General features: G+C 33.5%; 1 protein-coding gene across 1 annotated transcript in view; it reads left to right on the forward strand.

The window, feature by feature from the left end:
* LOC140446630 (uncharacterized) overlaps positions 1-17,695 on the forward strand; it is a 66,278-nt gene extending 48,583 nt beyond the window's left edge. The window contains exons 6-9 of the mRNA XM_072539214.1: positions 1,494-2,139; positions 13,140-13,273; positions 13,989-14,719; positions 16,681-17,695. Coding sequence (XP_072395315.1) covers positions 1,494-2,139; positions 13,140-13,273; positions 13,989-14,719; positions 16,681-16,910 — 1,741 coding nt within the window. The 3' untranslated portion in view covers positions 16,911-17,695. The remainder of the gene's footprint in view (positions 1-1,493; positions 2,140-13,139; positions 13,274-13,988; positions 14,720-16,680) is intronic.
* The last annotated feature ends 918 nt before the right edge of the window (positions 17,696-18,613 follow it).

Raw genomic sequence — 18,613 nt, forward strand, 5'->3', positions numbered from 1 at the left:
CTTACTATCAAAATTTCAAGCAAATTTATGTATATAAAAACAATTCTTAGCAGAAAACCGTCAAATCCGGACTATATGTAACAACTGTTTTCGGAAAAATAATATTGAAAACGGTAAAACATCATCAGTGGTGCAATAATACTGGTTGAACCATGAACTTCCTCATTCTATTTGTAAGTCGTTTCGGTTCATTGCCAACCGTTGCCAGTTTGCTGCGCCGATCTTAGTCGAGTCCTCATCTAAGTCGTCCCTTCATCTCTTCAATAGGGTTTGTCTGGGGGGGGGGGGTAGCTACCTTTTTTTTAGAAGATATGAAATCCCGATCATTTACTATTTCTTTATACTTCTCGTGCAATTTGAAATTATTTCGTTTGCTCCAAATACTATTCTCACAGATGGCGCAATTATTCTTCTTAGTATCTTCCTTTCGAAAATGAGCAGACTATCATCAAAGATGATAGTCTGCTCATTTTCGAAAAACGCCTAAACGTAAGTAATTTTACCTTAATTTAAAGATATAATATAAAGATATATATTTAAGACAAGCAAGTAAAATCGACAGAAACTGAACGCTTATATGTATCTTTTGTTTGACGCCAAACCTCGACGGACCTTCAGTTCAGCAGCGTTTAGGCGGAAATACAACCCTAATCTATGCTTCGTTTCGACCAACAACAGAGACTTATCTTTAGGGGCTCCACGAAAACTTTGATTTTCCACATAGCCAACATCGTCCAGTAATAGTAGAAATAGCAAAGAAATCGAAATAAAAAAGAGAGAAGAAACTCTAGTACTAGTAGAAACGTATATTATTTTAATCGGTTCTCTTCCACGGCCAATAGGAAACTTAAGAAAGCCAACTGGAATGATTTCTCTACCGATCTGGATAAATGCCTAGCGTGGATAATATCAAAAACTACAACAGATAATTTGTTAGTGCAGTGTTAAGCAAAGACAAGAAACACATACTAAGGGGATATCACAGATAATACATTCCTGACTGGTCAAAAAATAGGAAGAAATTATAGCAGAGTTTTATTGAAATTGACAATCAAGAAATAGCGGATGAACTACTCCACAGTCTAAATGCCGCTTGAAGCCAAAAGTGGCCGAAAAAAGAAAAGTCTTGACTTTCAGACATAAAGCAGACCAGGATGGTCAGTATCAAAAAAACTAGGGAATAGTAGCGATCGACTACATTATTAAAAAGTGTCATGTAATATCTTATAATGATAGCCTCGAAGATTTCCTGTTTGTAACTTCAGAGTCAATAGAATATATTAATTCACTCAATGTTTGTTTGTACCTAAATAAAGTTTGATATATACCTGTATTATTAGTGGTACCTATATATTCCTAATTATTTTGGAATGGACATACTATACATTAATAAATAAATCTCCGTATTTAATTTCAACCTGTATGTAACTAATTCTACTAACAAACAATAGTAAAACAGACATTTTTAACTAAAACCTATCTTCTTTCTTCAGATTTTCAATCATCCCTATTGGACTACGTTTCCCAAATTGGCTGCCTCATACAAATATACCTCAGGTTGGATTTTATCCATTTTCTCCTCTTCCGTTCCAACAACAGAACATTTACCCGTACGCTTATCGTCTATTTCCAGATGATAGCAAAACTTCTAAAGATACTTTAATTACGAATAAATCAATAAAAATTATTAAAGAGTTAGTTCCAATATCCGACAGAGAGAATAAAAAATTGGCTAGTGTTCAAGAAACTAGTAGTAATGATAAAATAGAGGAAAATTCTTTAACGACAGAATCTAAAAACTCTCAATTAAATATCCAAAAACCACCTTCATTAGCTCCCTATAGATTCCATCCTCTTCTAAATTACATAAAAAATGGAAATACTATTAGACCAGACAAGATTTTACGTTTTAGGAATACTGATAAGATTAATGACGAGGTTACGACGTTAATTTTAAAACCAGTAGCGAGGTCAATAGCAGATGTTGACGGTAAAGCTATGGCCACTCCTGTTTCAAAAGCAATTCTTAGAAAAGGCACCAGTGTTGATATACTTTTTGAACCAGATGCAATAGCTATAGCAGGGCCAGGCGGAATTGCGCATGCAGAGAGTGATCTAGAAATTAGTTATGAAGATGAATGAGTGTAATAGTTTTTTGTGGAGTGTTATATTTTTGTATATATTTATTGTTAAAATCTGCTATGTAGATGTTTATATTATCGACATGATACGGAATATAGTACAATTCAGTATTTTAGGTTAGTGTATAAAACATATACAGTCTAAGCAAACTTTATTTCCTACGACCAGTGCTGTACATCGTAGATAGTGTTACTGCAGTGTTAACACTTCAATTTCAATGGAATTTGTTTGTTACTCAACACACTACATTCACCACGTTTTCATCCACCTAACGGAATTTATCTCTATATAGAGATATTCTTTGCTTATTCTAAAATACTGATCCTAGATATCTAAAATTATTACTTTTTACAAATATTTTACTATGAAGATTTACCATTTTAATAGAAGCAGTAACTTCTTATTCTTTAAGATCCTGCACTGTTCTGCACAATGTTACCTTGTTATCTGATTTAATAGTAATGACACTAAATAAGGAAACTTAAAGCAATACTACATTCATTTGATATTTGTCAGTCTCTCCTATATCTACCCTAACACTGGTTGTTACTTCATTGTGAGTTTTTCTCACAATCTTTATTTGCACACACAAATTTTTCTATTCCCGGCTTAATTGAGACTAACGGACACGCCCCTATAGGGAGAAGGCCCTTGGGACGTCCACAAATGCGATGGAGAGATAACATATGGTCAGATTTAAGAACAATGGGGCTACCCACTGATCCAACTATCATGGACGATCGTTTGAGGTAGAAGCGAGTTTTGCAGTAAGCCATGACCCGCCCCGGGTTGTAGGGCTGACGGCCTGACCATTGTATTATAGTGAAAGACTTTTAAGTTTATAGATAATCTTCTATTTTGGTAAAGGTTTTTGCACAGATGGAATACACCTAATTTTAAACATTGTTTTTGTTTTGGTAGAGCTTCTCAAAACAGATGGAACACGAGTTCTACGGAATACAGAAAGAAATATGGAGAATTATCAGAGGACAATGAAAAGAGATAAACGAACTAATAAAAATGAAATACATTCAGAAGGAAACATGGGCAGACTACATGCGATCCTTATTTGTTAAAGGTGGCGATAATGAACCACCAACACCAGAGGCGACGGCAAACGAAGAAATAAATATTGTGGAAGAAGAGGTAAAGAAAGCATTTAGGAAATTAGAAACTAAAAAATCACCAGAAGAGGACAGAATACCGAACGAACTCCTAAAGTACGGAGGACTAGATTTGACTAAACAACTATTAAATTTAATCCAAAAAATAATAGAACAAAAAAGAAGTCCTCAAGCATCCCAATACCCCTCTTCAAAAATGGAGACGAATCGGACCAGGAAAATTACAGAAGAATTAATTTATTAAACACAACACTAAAATTAACAACCAAAGTAATAACAAATAAATTGCATAAAATTATAACACTAGCAGAAGAACAAAAAGGTTTTATGTCAAGAAGATCATGCACCGACGCTATATTTATAATGAGGCAAGTGCAAGAGATCTCATTAGAATAAAATAAACTGGCATATCTATGTTTTGTAAACCTTAAGATAGCTTTTGATCGGGTCAAATTAAAGAACGTTATCCACTTATTGTACACAAGAGAGATACCTCTAGTAATGTATCAAAACAGTCGAAAGTATTCACCAAAACAACACAATAAAACTAAATGTAGAAGGACATCTGAGTGACCCTATTGAAGCTGGCAATGGCATAAGACAGGAAGATTTCCTGAGCCTGTTTTGTACAACCTGGATATGGATGAAATAATAAAAAAAGGAAGAACTAAAAAAGAATACCAAATGGGAGAAAAACAGCTTAAAATAATTTGCTATGCAGATGACGCAATACTACTCTCTCAGTGTGAAGATGATTTACAACGTATGCTGCACCAATTTAATATAAACGTCAGAAAATTTAACATGCTAATTTCCACATAAAAGACAAAATGCATGGTTATAACCGCAAGACGAAATTCATCATTATTTCGAAAAAAACAAAGATTGAATGCAAAGCTGTACATTCACAATAACGAAATTGAACGGGTGCACAAATATAAATATTTGGGAACAAGCGTTAATAACAACAATGACACCACAGAAGAAATAAAAACTAGAATTGGAAAGGCTCGAGCTGCTTTTGTTAATATGAAGGACATTCTGGGAAGTCATGACATTAACTTAAACCTGAAAATGAGATTGGTTAGATGCTACATCTTAATGCTCTCAAGAGCAATACCGATAAACTAGAGGCCTTCGAAATGTGACTATACAGAAGAATTTTGAAAATACCTTGGACAGACAAAATAACAAATAGTGTAGTTTTTCGAAGAATGAACAAAGAACGGCAGCTGTTGATCACCATCAAGAAAAGAAAGTTGGAATATCTTGGTCATATGATGAGAGGGAAAAAGTACCGCTTGCTCTAGTTAATTATCCAAGGAAAGATTCAGGGCAAACGAAGCGTGGGGAGACGACGTATATCTTGGCTGCGCAATTTAAGAGACTGATTGCCAAACTCCGTAGCGGAGAGAGCACTTGAAGAAGAAAATAACCGCAAATTTACTAAGATGTAATTTGGAGCTGAAAGGTCAGATAATAAAAGAAAAGTGATGAAGTTTAAATATCAAGGCATTATCTAGCTACGGAAAGCTAGAAACAGAAGTGGAAGATCAAGTGAATATAGCAAACAGAGCCGCAGGTTGCCTAAATGAAACAATATGGAGAAATAAAAATACCGGGAAAGAAACGAGAGCCATAATTTACAATAATGATATACGCGGCAAAAACACGACCTGACACAGAGAGGACAAAAAGGTTATAAGAAACAGCAGAGATGAACACACTATAGCAAAATTGACAGTAAAATACTATGGAAAATAGCTAGAAGTACAGATATACGACGTATATGTAAGGTGGAGAACATCAAGGACTGGGTAAGAAACAGAAGAGTAGAATGTGACGATCATATAAGCCGAATGAGAACAAATAGATTAGTAAGCCGACAAGAGACGGTTCCCTAATAGGAAGATGATCAGTAGGAAGACGACTGTGTTGAGCTTTGTGAGATGCTCCCGGAAGGGAGAGCGCTGTGAATATTTTAACATAAAATTTTCCGGTTTGGTATTATTAGCAAACAGGGCCAGGTCATCAGTAAAAGTAAGCGGTTTACGTTCAGACCCTTTCTTTTGTGTGCAATATGTATTACATAACTTAACGGTATGGTTGTTATCCACTAATCATCATCATTTTCTTTTCCTCTACTCCTATGTGGGGTCGGCTTCCGTAATTACATTTCTCCATAAGTTTTTGTCTTGGGTTATATCAATATCAATTCCCTTTACCGGTATATCCTATCTAAGCGTCTCCCTCCAGGTCTTCTTTGGTCTTTCAATTTTGCTCCTTCGAGGAACTTGCAGATCAGCTATTCTTCATATTGGGTGATTTGACGTTTCGACGTTGAACATGATCGAATCATCTTAACCTATGCTCTCTTATCTTATCAGCAATTGGTGTCACCTTCAGACTTCCCCTAATATAATTATTTTTAATTTTGCCCTTCTTTGTCACTTCACTCATCCATCTAAGGGTTCTGATATTCGCGATATGTATTTATTGTTCCTCTTTCTCTTTAACTGCCCAATAAACAGTTCCCTACGTCACAGCTGGTTTTATGGCTGTTTTATAAATTTTTTCCTTTAGCTTCATTGGAATTTTTTCACATCACTCGCTAACTTCCATTTTATCCATCCAACCCTAATTCTACTGCATGTAGCTCCATCTATTTGCCATTACTCTATAATACCGATCCTAGGTACTTAAAATCATTACTTTCCACCATCTAAAGAAATCATTTGATTTGTAGTAACTCTATCTTTAAATGAACATTCCAAATACTCTGTTTTTGTCCTCCTAAGTTTAAAGCAGAAGTTATAATGTCTCAGAAGATCGAGAAACTTTTGCAAAGGTGATCATCAACGTTGGATAACTCGCCTGATATGGCATGAGAAGAAGTAGAAGACGTTTAAAACTTTTTTCTCAAGAGCTTGTCTGCACTGTTCCAGTTTTTGTTCCAAGTAGCTTTCACTACGTTTACTAACACTACATCATCACAATACATTAAGCACCATGGAACATTACTCTGTAGTTTCGCTGTAATTTGATCCAAAACTAATGAGAATAAATAAGGACTAAGCACAAAGCCTTGGTTCAATCCTACTTTCACATAAAATTTATCAATCTCTCCCATACTTGTCCTAATACTAGGTGTTACATTGACACATATTGTGTCACAATATTTACATATTCACCGAGGACTCCTTTCTTATTGAGTGCCTATCTATATATTTATCTAATTAGCCTTCTTCGGTCCATCTTTGAACATAGGCCTCCCCAATCCTTTTCCATTCTTCTCTGTCTGTCGCTACAGTCATCCAACTAGAGCCCACGTGCTTCTTGACATCATATGCCCATCTCATTTGGGGCCTTCCTCTGCTTCGTTTATATTCTCACGGTCTCCAACTTATAAGAATTTTGTTCCGTCGGTCTTCTTTTCAATTTGTCTTCAATTTTGCAACTTCTTGTCTAACATCCCTCACTTTTGTTTTCTCTCTTATCCACTCGTTTCTCTTTTTATTCATTAGTCTTATGTGCAACATTTGTCTTTCCACTGTTCTTTGGGTTTTGAAAGTAAGCATTGATTGTATACTTTAGTCTTAAGATGCTGTGGATATCTTTTGTTTTTAAGAATGTAGCTTCGTTTGCCAAATGCCGCCCATGCCAGTCTAACTCGTTTTTTATTTCTGCTGTTTGGTTTTCTTTGTTAAGTTTTATAGTTTGATCCAGATATATATAATCCTGAACTTGTTCTATTTCATCTTGTCCGATCCTCATTGTGATCTCTTCATGTGTATTTGTTATGATTTTGGTCTTGCTGTAATTCATATTAAGGCCTATCTTTCCAGCTTCTACGTCCAGTTCTTTCAGCATTTCAAATAATTTTTCTTTTTTATCGGTTATCAATGCAATGTCATCACTTTAGATGGTTCAAGCGTTGTCAACAAATTTTTATACCTTTTTCTTCCCATTCTAATCTTTTAAAAATATCTTCCAGAGCCTGATTGAAAAGTTTCGGTGATATTGTGTCACCTTGTCTCACGCCTCTTTTTTTGTTGTTTGGAATTCTTTTTTCTTTTAATACCTTGTTAAAAAGAGAATGTAGAGTATTAATTACCACTTTTCCACCATATTTCAGCATCTCTTCAGTTATTCCATCTTTTCCAGGCGATTTGTTGTTTTTCATTTCTTTCAATGACTTCTTTATTTCTGATTTGCTTATTTTTGGCTGTAGCTCTGAGTTGACATGTTTTATTTTAGCCCTAAGTTGGTTTTTAATTTCTTCTGGTAATTCCTTTTTTGTTTTTTATAATTCTGAGTAGAAATGGTGGATTATATTTATGATGTCATCTTTAATGTTTGTTTCTACTCCGATTACATCTTTTATTTTGTTTATTTTACACTTACCCAATTTTGGTCTTAAGCATTTCATATTTTTGTTGTTCTGTATTACTTCTTCTATTTTTATTTCTTATTCTTTTCCCTTATTTTCTTTTATCATTCTGCTTATTGTATTATTGATTTCTACATATTCTATAGATTTGAGTGCCTACCACAGAATATTTTGAGGAACTCTCATAGGCTTTCTCAAGATCACTTGTTGTTTCACTAGTACTCTTCTCTAAGACACAGATAAATAGAAGAGGAGAAATCAGTTCACCATTTTTTATTTTAATACGGATTTCAAATGAATAGTATAGGCATATAATATAAAATTGTATCTACTTTAAGGCACATTTTGTTTGTTACTTGCATTATTTACAAAGAACAATATTTCTTGTTAATAAAATTAAATGGTGTTGTAATAAGTTATACAAGTAGGCTATAAGAGTATTTTTGTACATATTTAAATAAATTTATTTTTTTACTTCTTGTTTGTATTATTTATTACTTTTAATTTACTTTTAAAAATATTGCATGGAAATTAGAACAGAATATTCCATCTATTTAAGAAAATGATATGTATATGTTACGAGCTAAGCCCTAAATTGAACAATCATAGCATTGTATGGAAATTATTGTTCACTTCTAGCATTGTACCCGCAAACTGTACAATGTTCGAAATGACCAAAATTAAAAATCATTATCGATTCGAATCGATTATTATTGACAAGCGACACACCAAATCAAAAATCAAACATTTCTTGTTAATTATTTGATATTTTTATATTTTTTATTTATATATAGAGTTTTGCGTTTTCAAATCGACAATGTGATGAGATGCTGTGTCAAACTAAAATATAAATAACATGAAGAAATTATACATACTACAATGGAATAATAATGTTAGTAAAATCGATATGAATCTATCTGTCATATTCTCTAAAACTTTGACGCATGGCTACTTATTGAAATTCGACCATTGTACAGCAATTCTTTATACAAAGTCCGACGATTATGTCTATTTTGGAGATTGTACAGTAAAGGGGTAGAATGTTAGAAGTGGACAAGATTTTTCGTTAATGTTAGGATTGTCCAATTTCGGACATTGCTCGTAACATATATACAAAGTATATTCCACATATATTGAATTTATTCCACGTGGCAGTAATTTTGACGAAATTTGTGCAGAATCCGGTCAATTTGCCAAATTACATTTTTAATTGAAAGTAGCCCATGTGTAGCGGTTATATTTGCCTACCACATTGGCTATCACTTATAGGGGGTTGAAACTGGGGACAGAAATTACTGGGATGAAGATAGGGTAAGCAAAAAAAGCCGGAACGTTTGCGAACGGCTACTCTTGGTTTGGTTGGAGAGCTGGGTCGTAAGTAAGTAAATAAAAGAGGGACTAGAAAGGGGTAACTACAAAGAAATGAATAAAAAAGTACTTACATAGATTTCTTGGGCAACACAACACAAGAAGGTTCCTAAACTATTAAGAAAGGCTTTTCTTTCCTAAAAAATATTAAATAGGTGAAAATATTTTTTAAGGAAATAATTATACATTTGGTTTAGAGAGAAATATTACATATTTATTACTACTTCACCATAAACAATTATTACACATAATAATAACGAGATTTAAAAACAGAACATACAATGGTGCTATTTGTAACTGTTTACATCAAACTCTAGAAGTTGGGGACACTATAGGAATTTAAATTATTATTAAATTGAAAATATCTAGATTTTCCAACGGAGCTTACATTGAGGTTAACCTTAAAATTCAAACAAAACAATTTAAAATTATGGTTATGTAACAAATGTCAGAAAATAGAATAAATACTAACTGTCATATGTCAAAATGAAATATCAAAACTTTTTGAAATATTAATTAAATTTCAAAATTATTTGCATTTAAAAGAAGAATAATATGACAATTAGCCAATCCATAAAACTTATAATTTTATTTATTACAATTTTTTAACTTTTTATGAAAGCAAATTTTTTATTAATGAAAATGTCTATTTTTACTTATATTACTTACTTATATTACTACTTAATATCTTAAGAAAGTTATGGAACATAAAAATGGACGATAGTTAAGAAGTTTAAACTGATTCGGGCTTCGGGCTTCTGCAATCTTCAAAACTCGGCCACTCAAGTTCTTCTTGAAAACATGTGGACCTCCCAAATTGTAGGGAATGCCGTCTTACAAATCTCTCAAATAAGCCACAGCACGAAACAATTGGTGATTAAACTCAATTTACCTCTCCACATATAAAAATTTGCCAACTTTTTGAATACTGCACCCACAAGCTATTTCCTTCGAGTTTTAAACCCAACTTTCACTTAAACTTTACATTTAACTGCTACTGTCATTTTATACTATATTTCCATGACAAAAAACGAAAACCGAACAGCAATAACGAATTTGAAGAAAATTCGGACTAAACAATGACCTAAATCGTATCGCGGTCTATTGCATAGTGATATAATTCTCTTCCCCGCAATAGTTTCTCGGCAATCTAACTGGATATTTATCTGACGCGCAATATTAGGCGTCATTACTATCAAAGGAAGGCAATTAAAATTATTATATACTGACCAGAAATGTTTATATTATCAATCCCAATGACGCAAAAGGATTGAGAAAATATTTCTGTGTTAATACATACAGGGTGATTTGAAATGCTACACATGTGGTTTACTGTTGTGAAATTTCTGTGTAAAAGTTGATTCCCTTGAGTCTGTCTCTTCTAGAAAATAACATGCAAATTAACAAGTTTTTGTATACTATTGTGAAATGAAAGAAAAAGTTACAGTTTCGAATATGAAATATTTCACTACAATTGCTCTAACTTTTCAATAAGTTGTTCTTTGAAGCTCATGGAACCCTTGCGCATCCCTTCTATTGAGGTTCTATGATATCGTTTGAGGCGGAGTGTTGGAGACTACGCTGGGCTATACAGGATGTGACCAATTTATACAATGTTGGAAGACACGTAATTGGACGGTACTTGCTGGTATTATTTTGATTCTTCGGTAATAAATAAGTTGTTCCCTGAGTTAGGAATGATGGTATTTAGTATATTAGAAATAACATGATTAAATTAGTGTTGATAATCGATCTTGAGCACTCCAAAAGTTCTTAAACTAGAAGTTTCGAACTCCGTCTGGACCAGGTGATATTCCAATTATGAAGCTCTTTGAGTATATTGGAGTCTTCTTCTATGGTGAAGGGTTCATAGAGAGTATTCCGGTAGTGTTGATGCGTTGTATCTTCTATCCGTATTGGTGTCAAGAGCAGCTGGTGTGGAAAGTTGATTTGCCCAAAAGTCCTGAAATTCTTCTTTCTCCTGAATTATTATTATTATTATTACTCTGTGGTTTGTCGCCGGAAGAATTTTCATTCGGAGTTAAAATTTAAAACCTGTAAGAAATCCTATTTATGCGAACATAAGTAAGCACGTAAAGTATATTTAAGAAAAAGATATGGCTATACAAAGTTAGAGGCGTAAAGACATACTAGAAAAAAAAGACGAAAGTAATGCTAAACCCATGTTACAAAAAAAACAAGCAGAAAGAGGTTACTAAAGAAATATAGCAAGAAGTTTAATTATGTTATATCGAAGACCTGGCAAATAAAAATCAAAAAGAGATTAATAACAAAGAATTTGAATTTGTCAGCATATATAGTATTAAAATTGTAATTTACATTTATATCTTTTTAATTTTTGTCAACTAACGATTTGAACAAACGATTTTTGTGTTTGTAAATACATTTATTAAATACAAATCATGTTCTACTTAATTTTTCATTAGTTGCCAAATAAGCTGTTCAATAAAAGCAAGCTGGTCAGAATAACAAGAGTGTTTAGAATTAAATATACTATCTTTACATGTACTCCAATTCTTCTCACGATCAGCTTTTTACCTACTTAACTAACAAGTGCCTTGACGCATATTAACTAATGGACTATGTCCATAACGTTTCAATTCATTGTGAACCATAGGAAACTCTTCAAAATACATAAAAAAGAACATAAAATGTAAACCTATGATTTAAAAAAAATTATAGTAATCTTGGTTTTAAGACCACTGCAAAATCGGTAAGTTGAATTGTTATATTTATAAAAAATTATGAAAAATAATAAAATCACACATCTTGTTTTCTTGAAGCGGTATTATAAATAAAGTGCACTGTTATTGACGCATACAATGTAAAACGGTGTGAAACTAAAAGAAATATTTTTGCAAAACATAAATACCGTTTAGTAACATGAAGCCGTTTTAATAGTAGGATATTGATTACGTTCAAAAAAATAGAGCTGAAAGTAACTACAAAGTTAAAGGGGTTTCTTGTTTCGTATGGTCAATGGACCGCTAAATATAAAAAACCGCAGAGTGCTACCATTTAAAGGGGTGCGTTAAGAAAGGAGTGAATTTGTCCCTAGGCACTAGGGTGCATTTGTAAGACTCAAAGACGTAATCCATCTTCTGTATAATAATAGAGAAGCTCCCCTAAATATTATAAAAAATATCTAAAACATCTACCAAAACAGCAAAATGGAAGCCAGAATAGATGGACAATTTACAGAACCTATAGAAATAGGCAGCGGAATAGACAAGGGGATTCATTGATCCCCGTGCTCTTCAATTTGAACTCCTGGATAAAAAAAATCATGGATAAAATCATCAAAAGCGTTAACAAAGGAAGACGATAAAGAATGGAAAACAAAGAAATCAAAATACTCTGTAACGCAGACGAGGCAATATTGATAGCCCAAGATGAAGCAACCCAAGATGAACCAACCTGTAAAATAGAAATTGATGGCATCAGTATTGAACAACTGATGGAAATACACTTTCTAGCTATGGAGACCTGGAAAAAGAAGTGAAAGATCGAGTACAAAAAGCAAATAGACTGACAGGATGCCTTAATAACACTATATGGCGAAACAGACACATTAACACTGAGATGAAATCAAGAATTTATAAAGCCACTGTAAGACCAATAATAACATATGCCTAAGAAACAAGACCAGACACAGCCACAACGTAAAGGCTAAAATGTAACGTATAATGTATAAATGAATGGACACAAAATAGAAAAAAAGAATGGAATAACCACATAAGCAGAATGGAGGTGACCCGTGTCGTCAAAATAGCAAGAGATAATTCACCAATCGGCAGAAGAAGTATCACCAATCGGCAAAAGAGGTATTAATCCACCAATGAACAAGCAGAATTTCCTATAAAGAGGAAGAAGAAGAAGTTTTCATTTGGTCTGCCCATCGTGTTGTGGATCTTCCTCTTGGTCTTCGGCCTTCTACTTTTCCTTCTTCTACCAATAGTTCCATGGCCCATGGTTCTAGCTATGTGGGCGAAGTAAATCAGGTATGCTCGTTTTACTTTTCTTTCCTTCGAATTAAACCCCATTATATAGAAGAACACTTTATATAGAGTATACTACTCTGAGTATACTGACAGCGATCTTTAAACTCCTTAAAACACTTAGTGCCAGCGTCAAGAAAAAGCATCCTTAACATATTAGTACTGTTGTCATTATTTTCCATGAAAATAGTTGATTCCTTTGGCCCATATAGTTCAAAATCTGCTTCAACGTAAATTCAACAAATCAATTTAAGATGTAGTTTGTATTTAATATATTAAAAAAGTCACTAAGATCATTGGCAAATAGTCGAAATATTGTTTTCCGTCGACTATCCATTTATGATTAATTTTAACACCCTCAAAATCATTGATTAATGACCCCTATTAAAGAATGATTTTCTATTAATGAACGATTTTGGTATAGGCAACACAACATACATTGCTTGTATAATAATTTAACCACATTTAACGCTCTGTAATTGGCAGTGACCTGTGGTGTAGGCAACCAAACATATAGGTACCTATTTATATTCCCACTAAAAAATTATTTAAAATGACATAGCCGCTGTAAGTACTGTCTGTCATTGTATGTCATTATTTATCGTTAAGTAAATAAAAATTTAAACTAAGATATTTTTATTTCTGAAAAGTTCGGTCGACGGAAAAGTTTTGTAACGAACTCGTGAATTAAAATGGCGATTAACAATCTCGAACATTAACGCACTCGCTTCGCTCGCGCGTTAATATATCTCAATTGTTAATCGCCCTTATTAATACACTTGTTGGTTAAATAACTATTAATAACCACATTTATAGATTGATTAAATAATGGGACTAATACATTAATTATTAAGAATTCAGTATTTACATTTATGCATACAAACTACATGTAGAGTATAACAGTTTCTTAACAGTATAATATTGATATACATTTTTTTGTTTTAGATTAAGTGACAAAATCACACTAATTCCATTCTACGGAGGAGGAAAAGGGCAATCTCTTCAAATTATAGAAAAGTCAGATGGTTCGGTTATAACATCTATAATTAAGACGCCACCAAAAGGTGACGAAGATGAAAGTACAAGTATAGACAACATAATTAATACATCTGAGCTAGAAAATCCACCACTTCCATCAAAATTCGATTTGGAAGATTTCGGAGAAAATCTAAAGAATATACAAAACTTTGCTCAGAAGATAATATCACTACAAGAAATTCTAAAACAGAAAGGAAAATTAAGTCCGGCTCAAGAAACAGCGTATAAAGAAAATATGGACAGCCTAAGTTCATCTGCGTTAAGATTGGCTGAAATACAAGAAAAGTCCAATCCTATTGGATTAGAAAATAGAGAAGGTATAAGTGCTTGGTTGGAAAATAAGAAAAATTCAAGCAACAAAAATAAAAATAAAAAGAAGGAAGAAGATAAGAAAAAAGACGAAGAGAAAAAACGCAAAGCTGACGAAGAAAAAAGAAGGGAGGCACAAAAACGAAAAGAAGAACAATTAGAAGCAGAAAAGGAAAAAGAAAAGGAAGGTGAAAAGCAAGAAGGCAATCAAGGAGAGAAAGAAGAGGGAGAAAAAGAGGAAGAAACTGACAGCGATAGCATTGGAATCGGTTTACCCGCAGATGAAGCTTCTGTGGCCGAAGCCAGACCTGTTGGACTAGCTGTAGCAGGTAAGTAGGTCGTACATAACATATTTTATATGTTTTCCAATTTTAACTTTTAGCAACTCTAAATTTTCATCTACTGCTGTAAGCCATTTTCTTCTGGGTGTTTCTCTTTGTCTAGGTTCCGTTATAACTATTTTTAATAAGTACTTCGCTACTCTCGTTTATTCTATTTTCTTTACATGACTTTGCTACCATATTTTTTGGATTTATTTTGAGTCGTTCTCGAAGGACTATCATACATTTTTATTATTTCAGTATTTATTCTTTTTCGTTAACTTTTGTCATGCTGGATCCGTCCATATATCTCGCATAAGATTTTTATCTCCGATATTTTAATGTTCCTTTCTGAGTCTTTGTTAAAATTTTACAGTTTGCATCCTTATAATGTGACCAACCTTGTGACAGTTCTATACTCCTTCTCTTTGATTTTACTTGAGGTAGCTTTATATTTTAATATGTTCTCCAGCACTTGAACTTCCTTTGCTGAGTTTGCTGTGGATTTGTCTCGTTCTATCGTTTTTATTACTCATGTTTGCCCCCAGATAAGCTAAATTTACTGTTCACTTTAATTCATATGTTTTCCCGTTCGAGCAGTTACTATGAAATCTTCGTCTATATAGAAATTAATCTAAAAAATAGCCACTATATACTGATGATGTTAATAAACAATCTAAATCTAAATCATTGAAAAAAAATACTGTCAAATTTATCCTATATTGAAGAAAAATCATTATGCTCATTTTTGGCTCGACAATCCTGTGTGTGGGATCCTGGCCTGCTCTAATATTCGTCTTCATTCTGTTCGGTTTTTCGCAACGGCCTGCGATCTTCTGATCTCTAGTACCCTTGTCGGTCAACTCCATCTAACCACCTAATTCGCAGTCGCCCCTGCTTTTTCTTCCTATAGGTGTTTCTGTTGTTAGCTTTTTAGCAATCATATTGTCAGACATTATTATGTGTCCAGCCTATCTAAGACGCTGTGTTTTAATGAACGTTACGTCATCTAGTTCATTAACGAGTTGGTATAATTCGAAATTATAACTTTTGCGCCACTGCCCTTGATCGTTTATAGCTTCAAATATTTTACGCTCAAATATTCACCAAAGTCTTTCATCCTTCTGCGTTAGAGTCCATGTTTCCGCCCCATATATGAGGACCGGCGTCAGCAGTGTTTTGTATATAATAATTTTAGATTTTCTTTGGATATTTCTTGAGAGGAATTGTTTTTGAAGTCCATAGCGTGTCCTATTTGTAAGGTTTATGAAGCCAAGGTATGTAAAGCTGTCAACACGTTCAAAGATATGACTTTCAAATACAGTTTCCCGTTCCTCATTTGCTATAGAATTCTTAGTAACCAACATGTACTTGGTTTTGTCTTCGTTGATGACTAAACCGACCTGTTTCGCCGCCGTTTCCAATTCTAGGAAATATGGCTCAACATTTCGCTTGCTACGCCCTATTATGTTAATGTCATTAGCGTATGCTAAGATTTGTATCGATCTATTGTGAGTAGTACCGCCTCTCTTATTCGTGTGTCTCGGACTGCCTTTTCCAAGGCAATATTAAATAGGAGGCAAGTCCGAGTATCCCCTTGTCTGAAGTCCATCCTTTATCTCAAAGGATCGAGAATTTTCTCTTTGTATCCTAACGCTTGCTAAGTTAGATATTGTCATTCTAGTTAATCGGATAAGTTTTCCTATAGGTGATGGGTTTTAATATTAAATTCTAATGTTTTCTCGAGGATCTGCCTTATTAAATGAAACTGGTCAATTGTTGATTTTTCTGGGGAAAATCCGGCCTGCTATTTTTCAACTGTGTAAATGTGTTGCCTTTCGTAGAGAGGAGAGTAAAGAAAAATAGAGCAAGTTTTTCTTAATTTTTTATTAATGTTGCCTTTTTTTAAACTTCTATACTATTGATTAAGAAGTATTGATGTGTACTACCATAATTATTTTAATTTTTAGGTGAAGGTGGCGTAGCAGCCAGTAAACCAATAGCTACTGCTGTAGTTGGACCAGGAGGATTAGCTATAGCCAGACCAGTCGGAACTGCGATAGCAGGAGTCGATCCAGCGCAAGCGTTGATACCAATTCACGCTGAGAATTATGTTTTGGGTTCGAAACCAAAAGCAGGTCACACTGAAACGGCAAATGAATATTTAAGCAAACTAATCACTAAATTTCATCAAAATTAGTAGATACAGAATTTGTGATAAATATATTTTGCAGTCTTGTGATGAAAATACTTCCAGTATTCAACATAATTAGTTGATTTAATAGCTTTACTGTAACTTTTTGAGTAAATTACCTTTAAAAAACTATTCTTCTGTTAGATTACCGAATGTTAGCGACAAATACAATCATTCTTATTTTGTTGACAGCGATGAAAAAGCTACAAAATATTAAAAAATAAAAACAGTATTTCAGTCTTATATTACAGTCTTCTTTTTTTTTCTTTCAGAGTTCCACTGATTTCTTTGTGGGACTGCATTCTCTTCGGGGACCTGATTGTTTATATTTCTTGGCTCCTGGACGTCCGTTTCTGTAAGTTCTATTTTTGGTACCTACTTCCCTGCTTGACCTATCTTCAGTAACCACGTGACTAGACCATGATTAGATGGAGTTTCTCAGTGTATCTTCGCATTCTGTTTTTGGCTAGAATATCACTGGTTTTAAGGAGTCTTCTTGTGGTCTGGTGGAAGAAATTTCTCTCCTATTCAAAGCCACCTTTCTCAGTGAGTACTGGAGCCTGTCTTGGAGGGTTGAATATGTATCGGACAATACGAAAACAAAATTTATCTTTTATAATATAATCATGAGAATATGACAAATTTAAACATAATTCACAATAATATCATAACAAATAAATTGATTTTCATCACAAGTCTGACATCTTAATTGTTAGTTAAGGATGGCCATAAAAACTTACCCTATTTATTATATTTTTTTAATAATAATAAAAACTTAAATATTTTGTAAAGATTTGGTCTTATTTTTTGTCAACGTCAGACAGTAAGTGACTCATATTTTTAATGTAGACCTTTGCGGGTTTGAGGGGAAAAGAAATCGACGAGTCAAAGGCATGCGGTGTTTATTAAAAAAATAATCAGGATTTTCTGTGGGTAAATGCGACAGGGTCTTAAAACTAACGAAACAGGTTCGACCGAAAATGCTGTAGCATCCAAATTAGGAAAATATATAGAGATAGAGAGAGTTCACAGTAAAGGCAAAAAATACCATAAAAGCCAACAAAAAGGTCATATAAAGACAACATGTTTAAACAACTGGACTCTAATAAGATGGCCAACAGAAGAAGACATTTTTCGGGATGTAAAAAATATAAAAAATGGCTTTAAAACAAAAATTGAAGCTCTCATAAAGAATCACGAAGGTAACCACCTAGTTACAAGGAAGAATGAAGTAATAAAGGCCTGAAGAAGATACTTTGACCAGCGCTGCTAAAGTTGCACGCAGATAAGCTAATAATAACATTAGTTGATAATAATGTGTATATTACGGCTGAACCCATAGTAGCAAAAACCCCAATAAGTAAAAGTAGAAAACGTATCCAAGAGCTATCCGGAAACCAATAAATAATAGAGGTATAGAAAACGGCACTAAATCTGCAAAAAGTTTGAAAAATTGAGAAGAAACTATGCTACATGCTTTCTATCAGCTATGTTAAAAAATGTAGGAAGAGGAGGAAGTGCCAAATCCCTGGAAAGAAAGATTTAATATGCTTTATTATACAAGAAATCCAACACAGCTAGCAAATTGCGAGATCAACAAGGAAACATTATTGCAGATCAAAAATAAGAAATTTGCATATGGGCCAAATACATACAAGACCTCTTTGATAATAGGTCCTAGCAATCTCCATCCTACATATGTAATGACC

Source organism: Diabrotica undecimpunctata, chromosome 7, assembly GCF_040954645.1.
Source record: "Diabrotica undecimpunctata isolate CICGRU chromosome 7, icDiaUnde3, whole genome shotgun sequence".
In the NCBI taxonomy this organism is placed as follows: domain Eukaryota; kingdom Metazoa; phylum Arthropoda; class Insecta; order Coleoptera; family Chrysomelidae; genus Diabrotica; species Diabrotica undecimpunctata.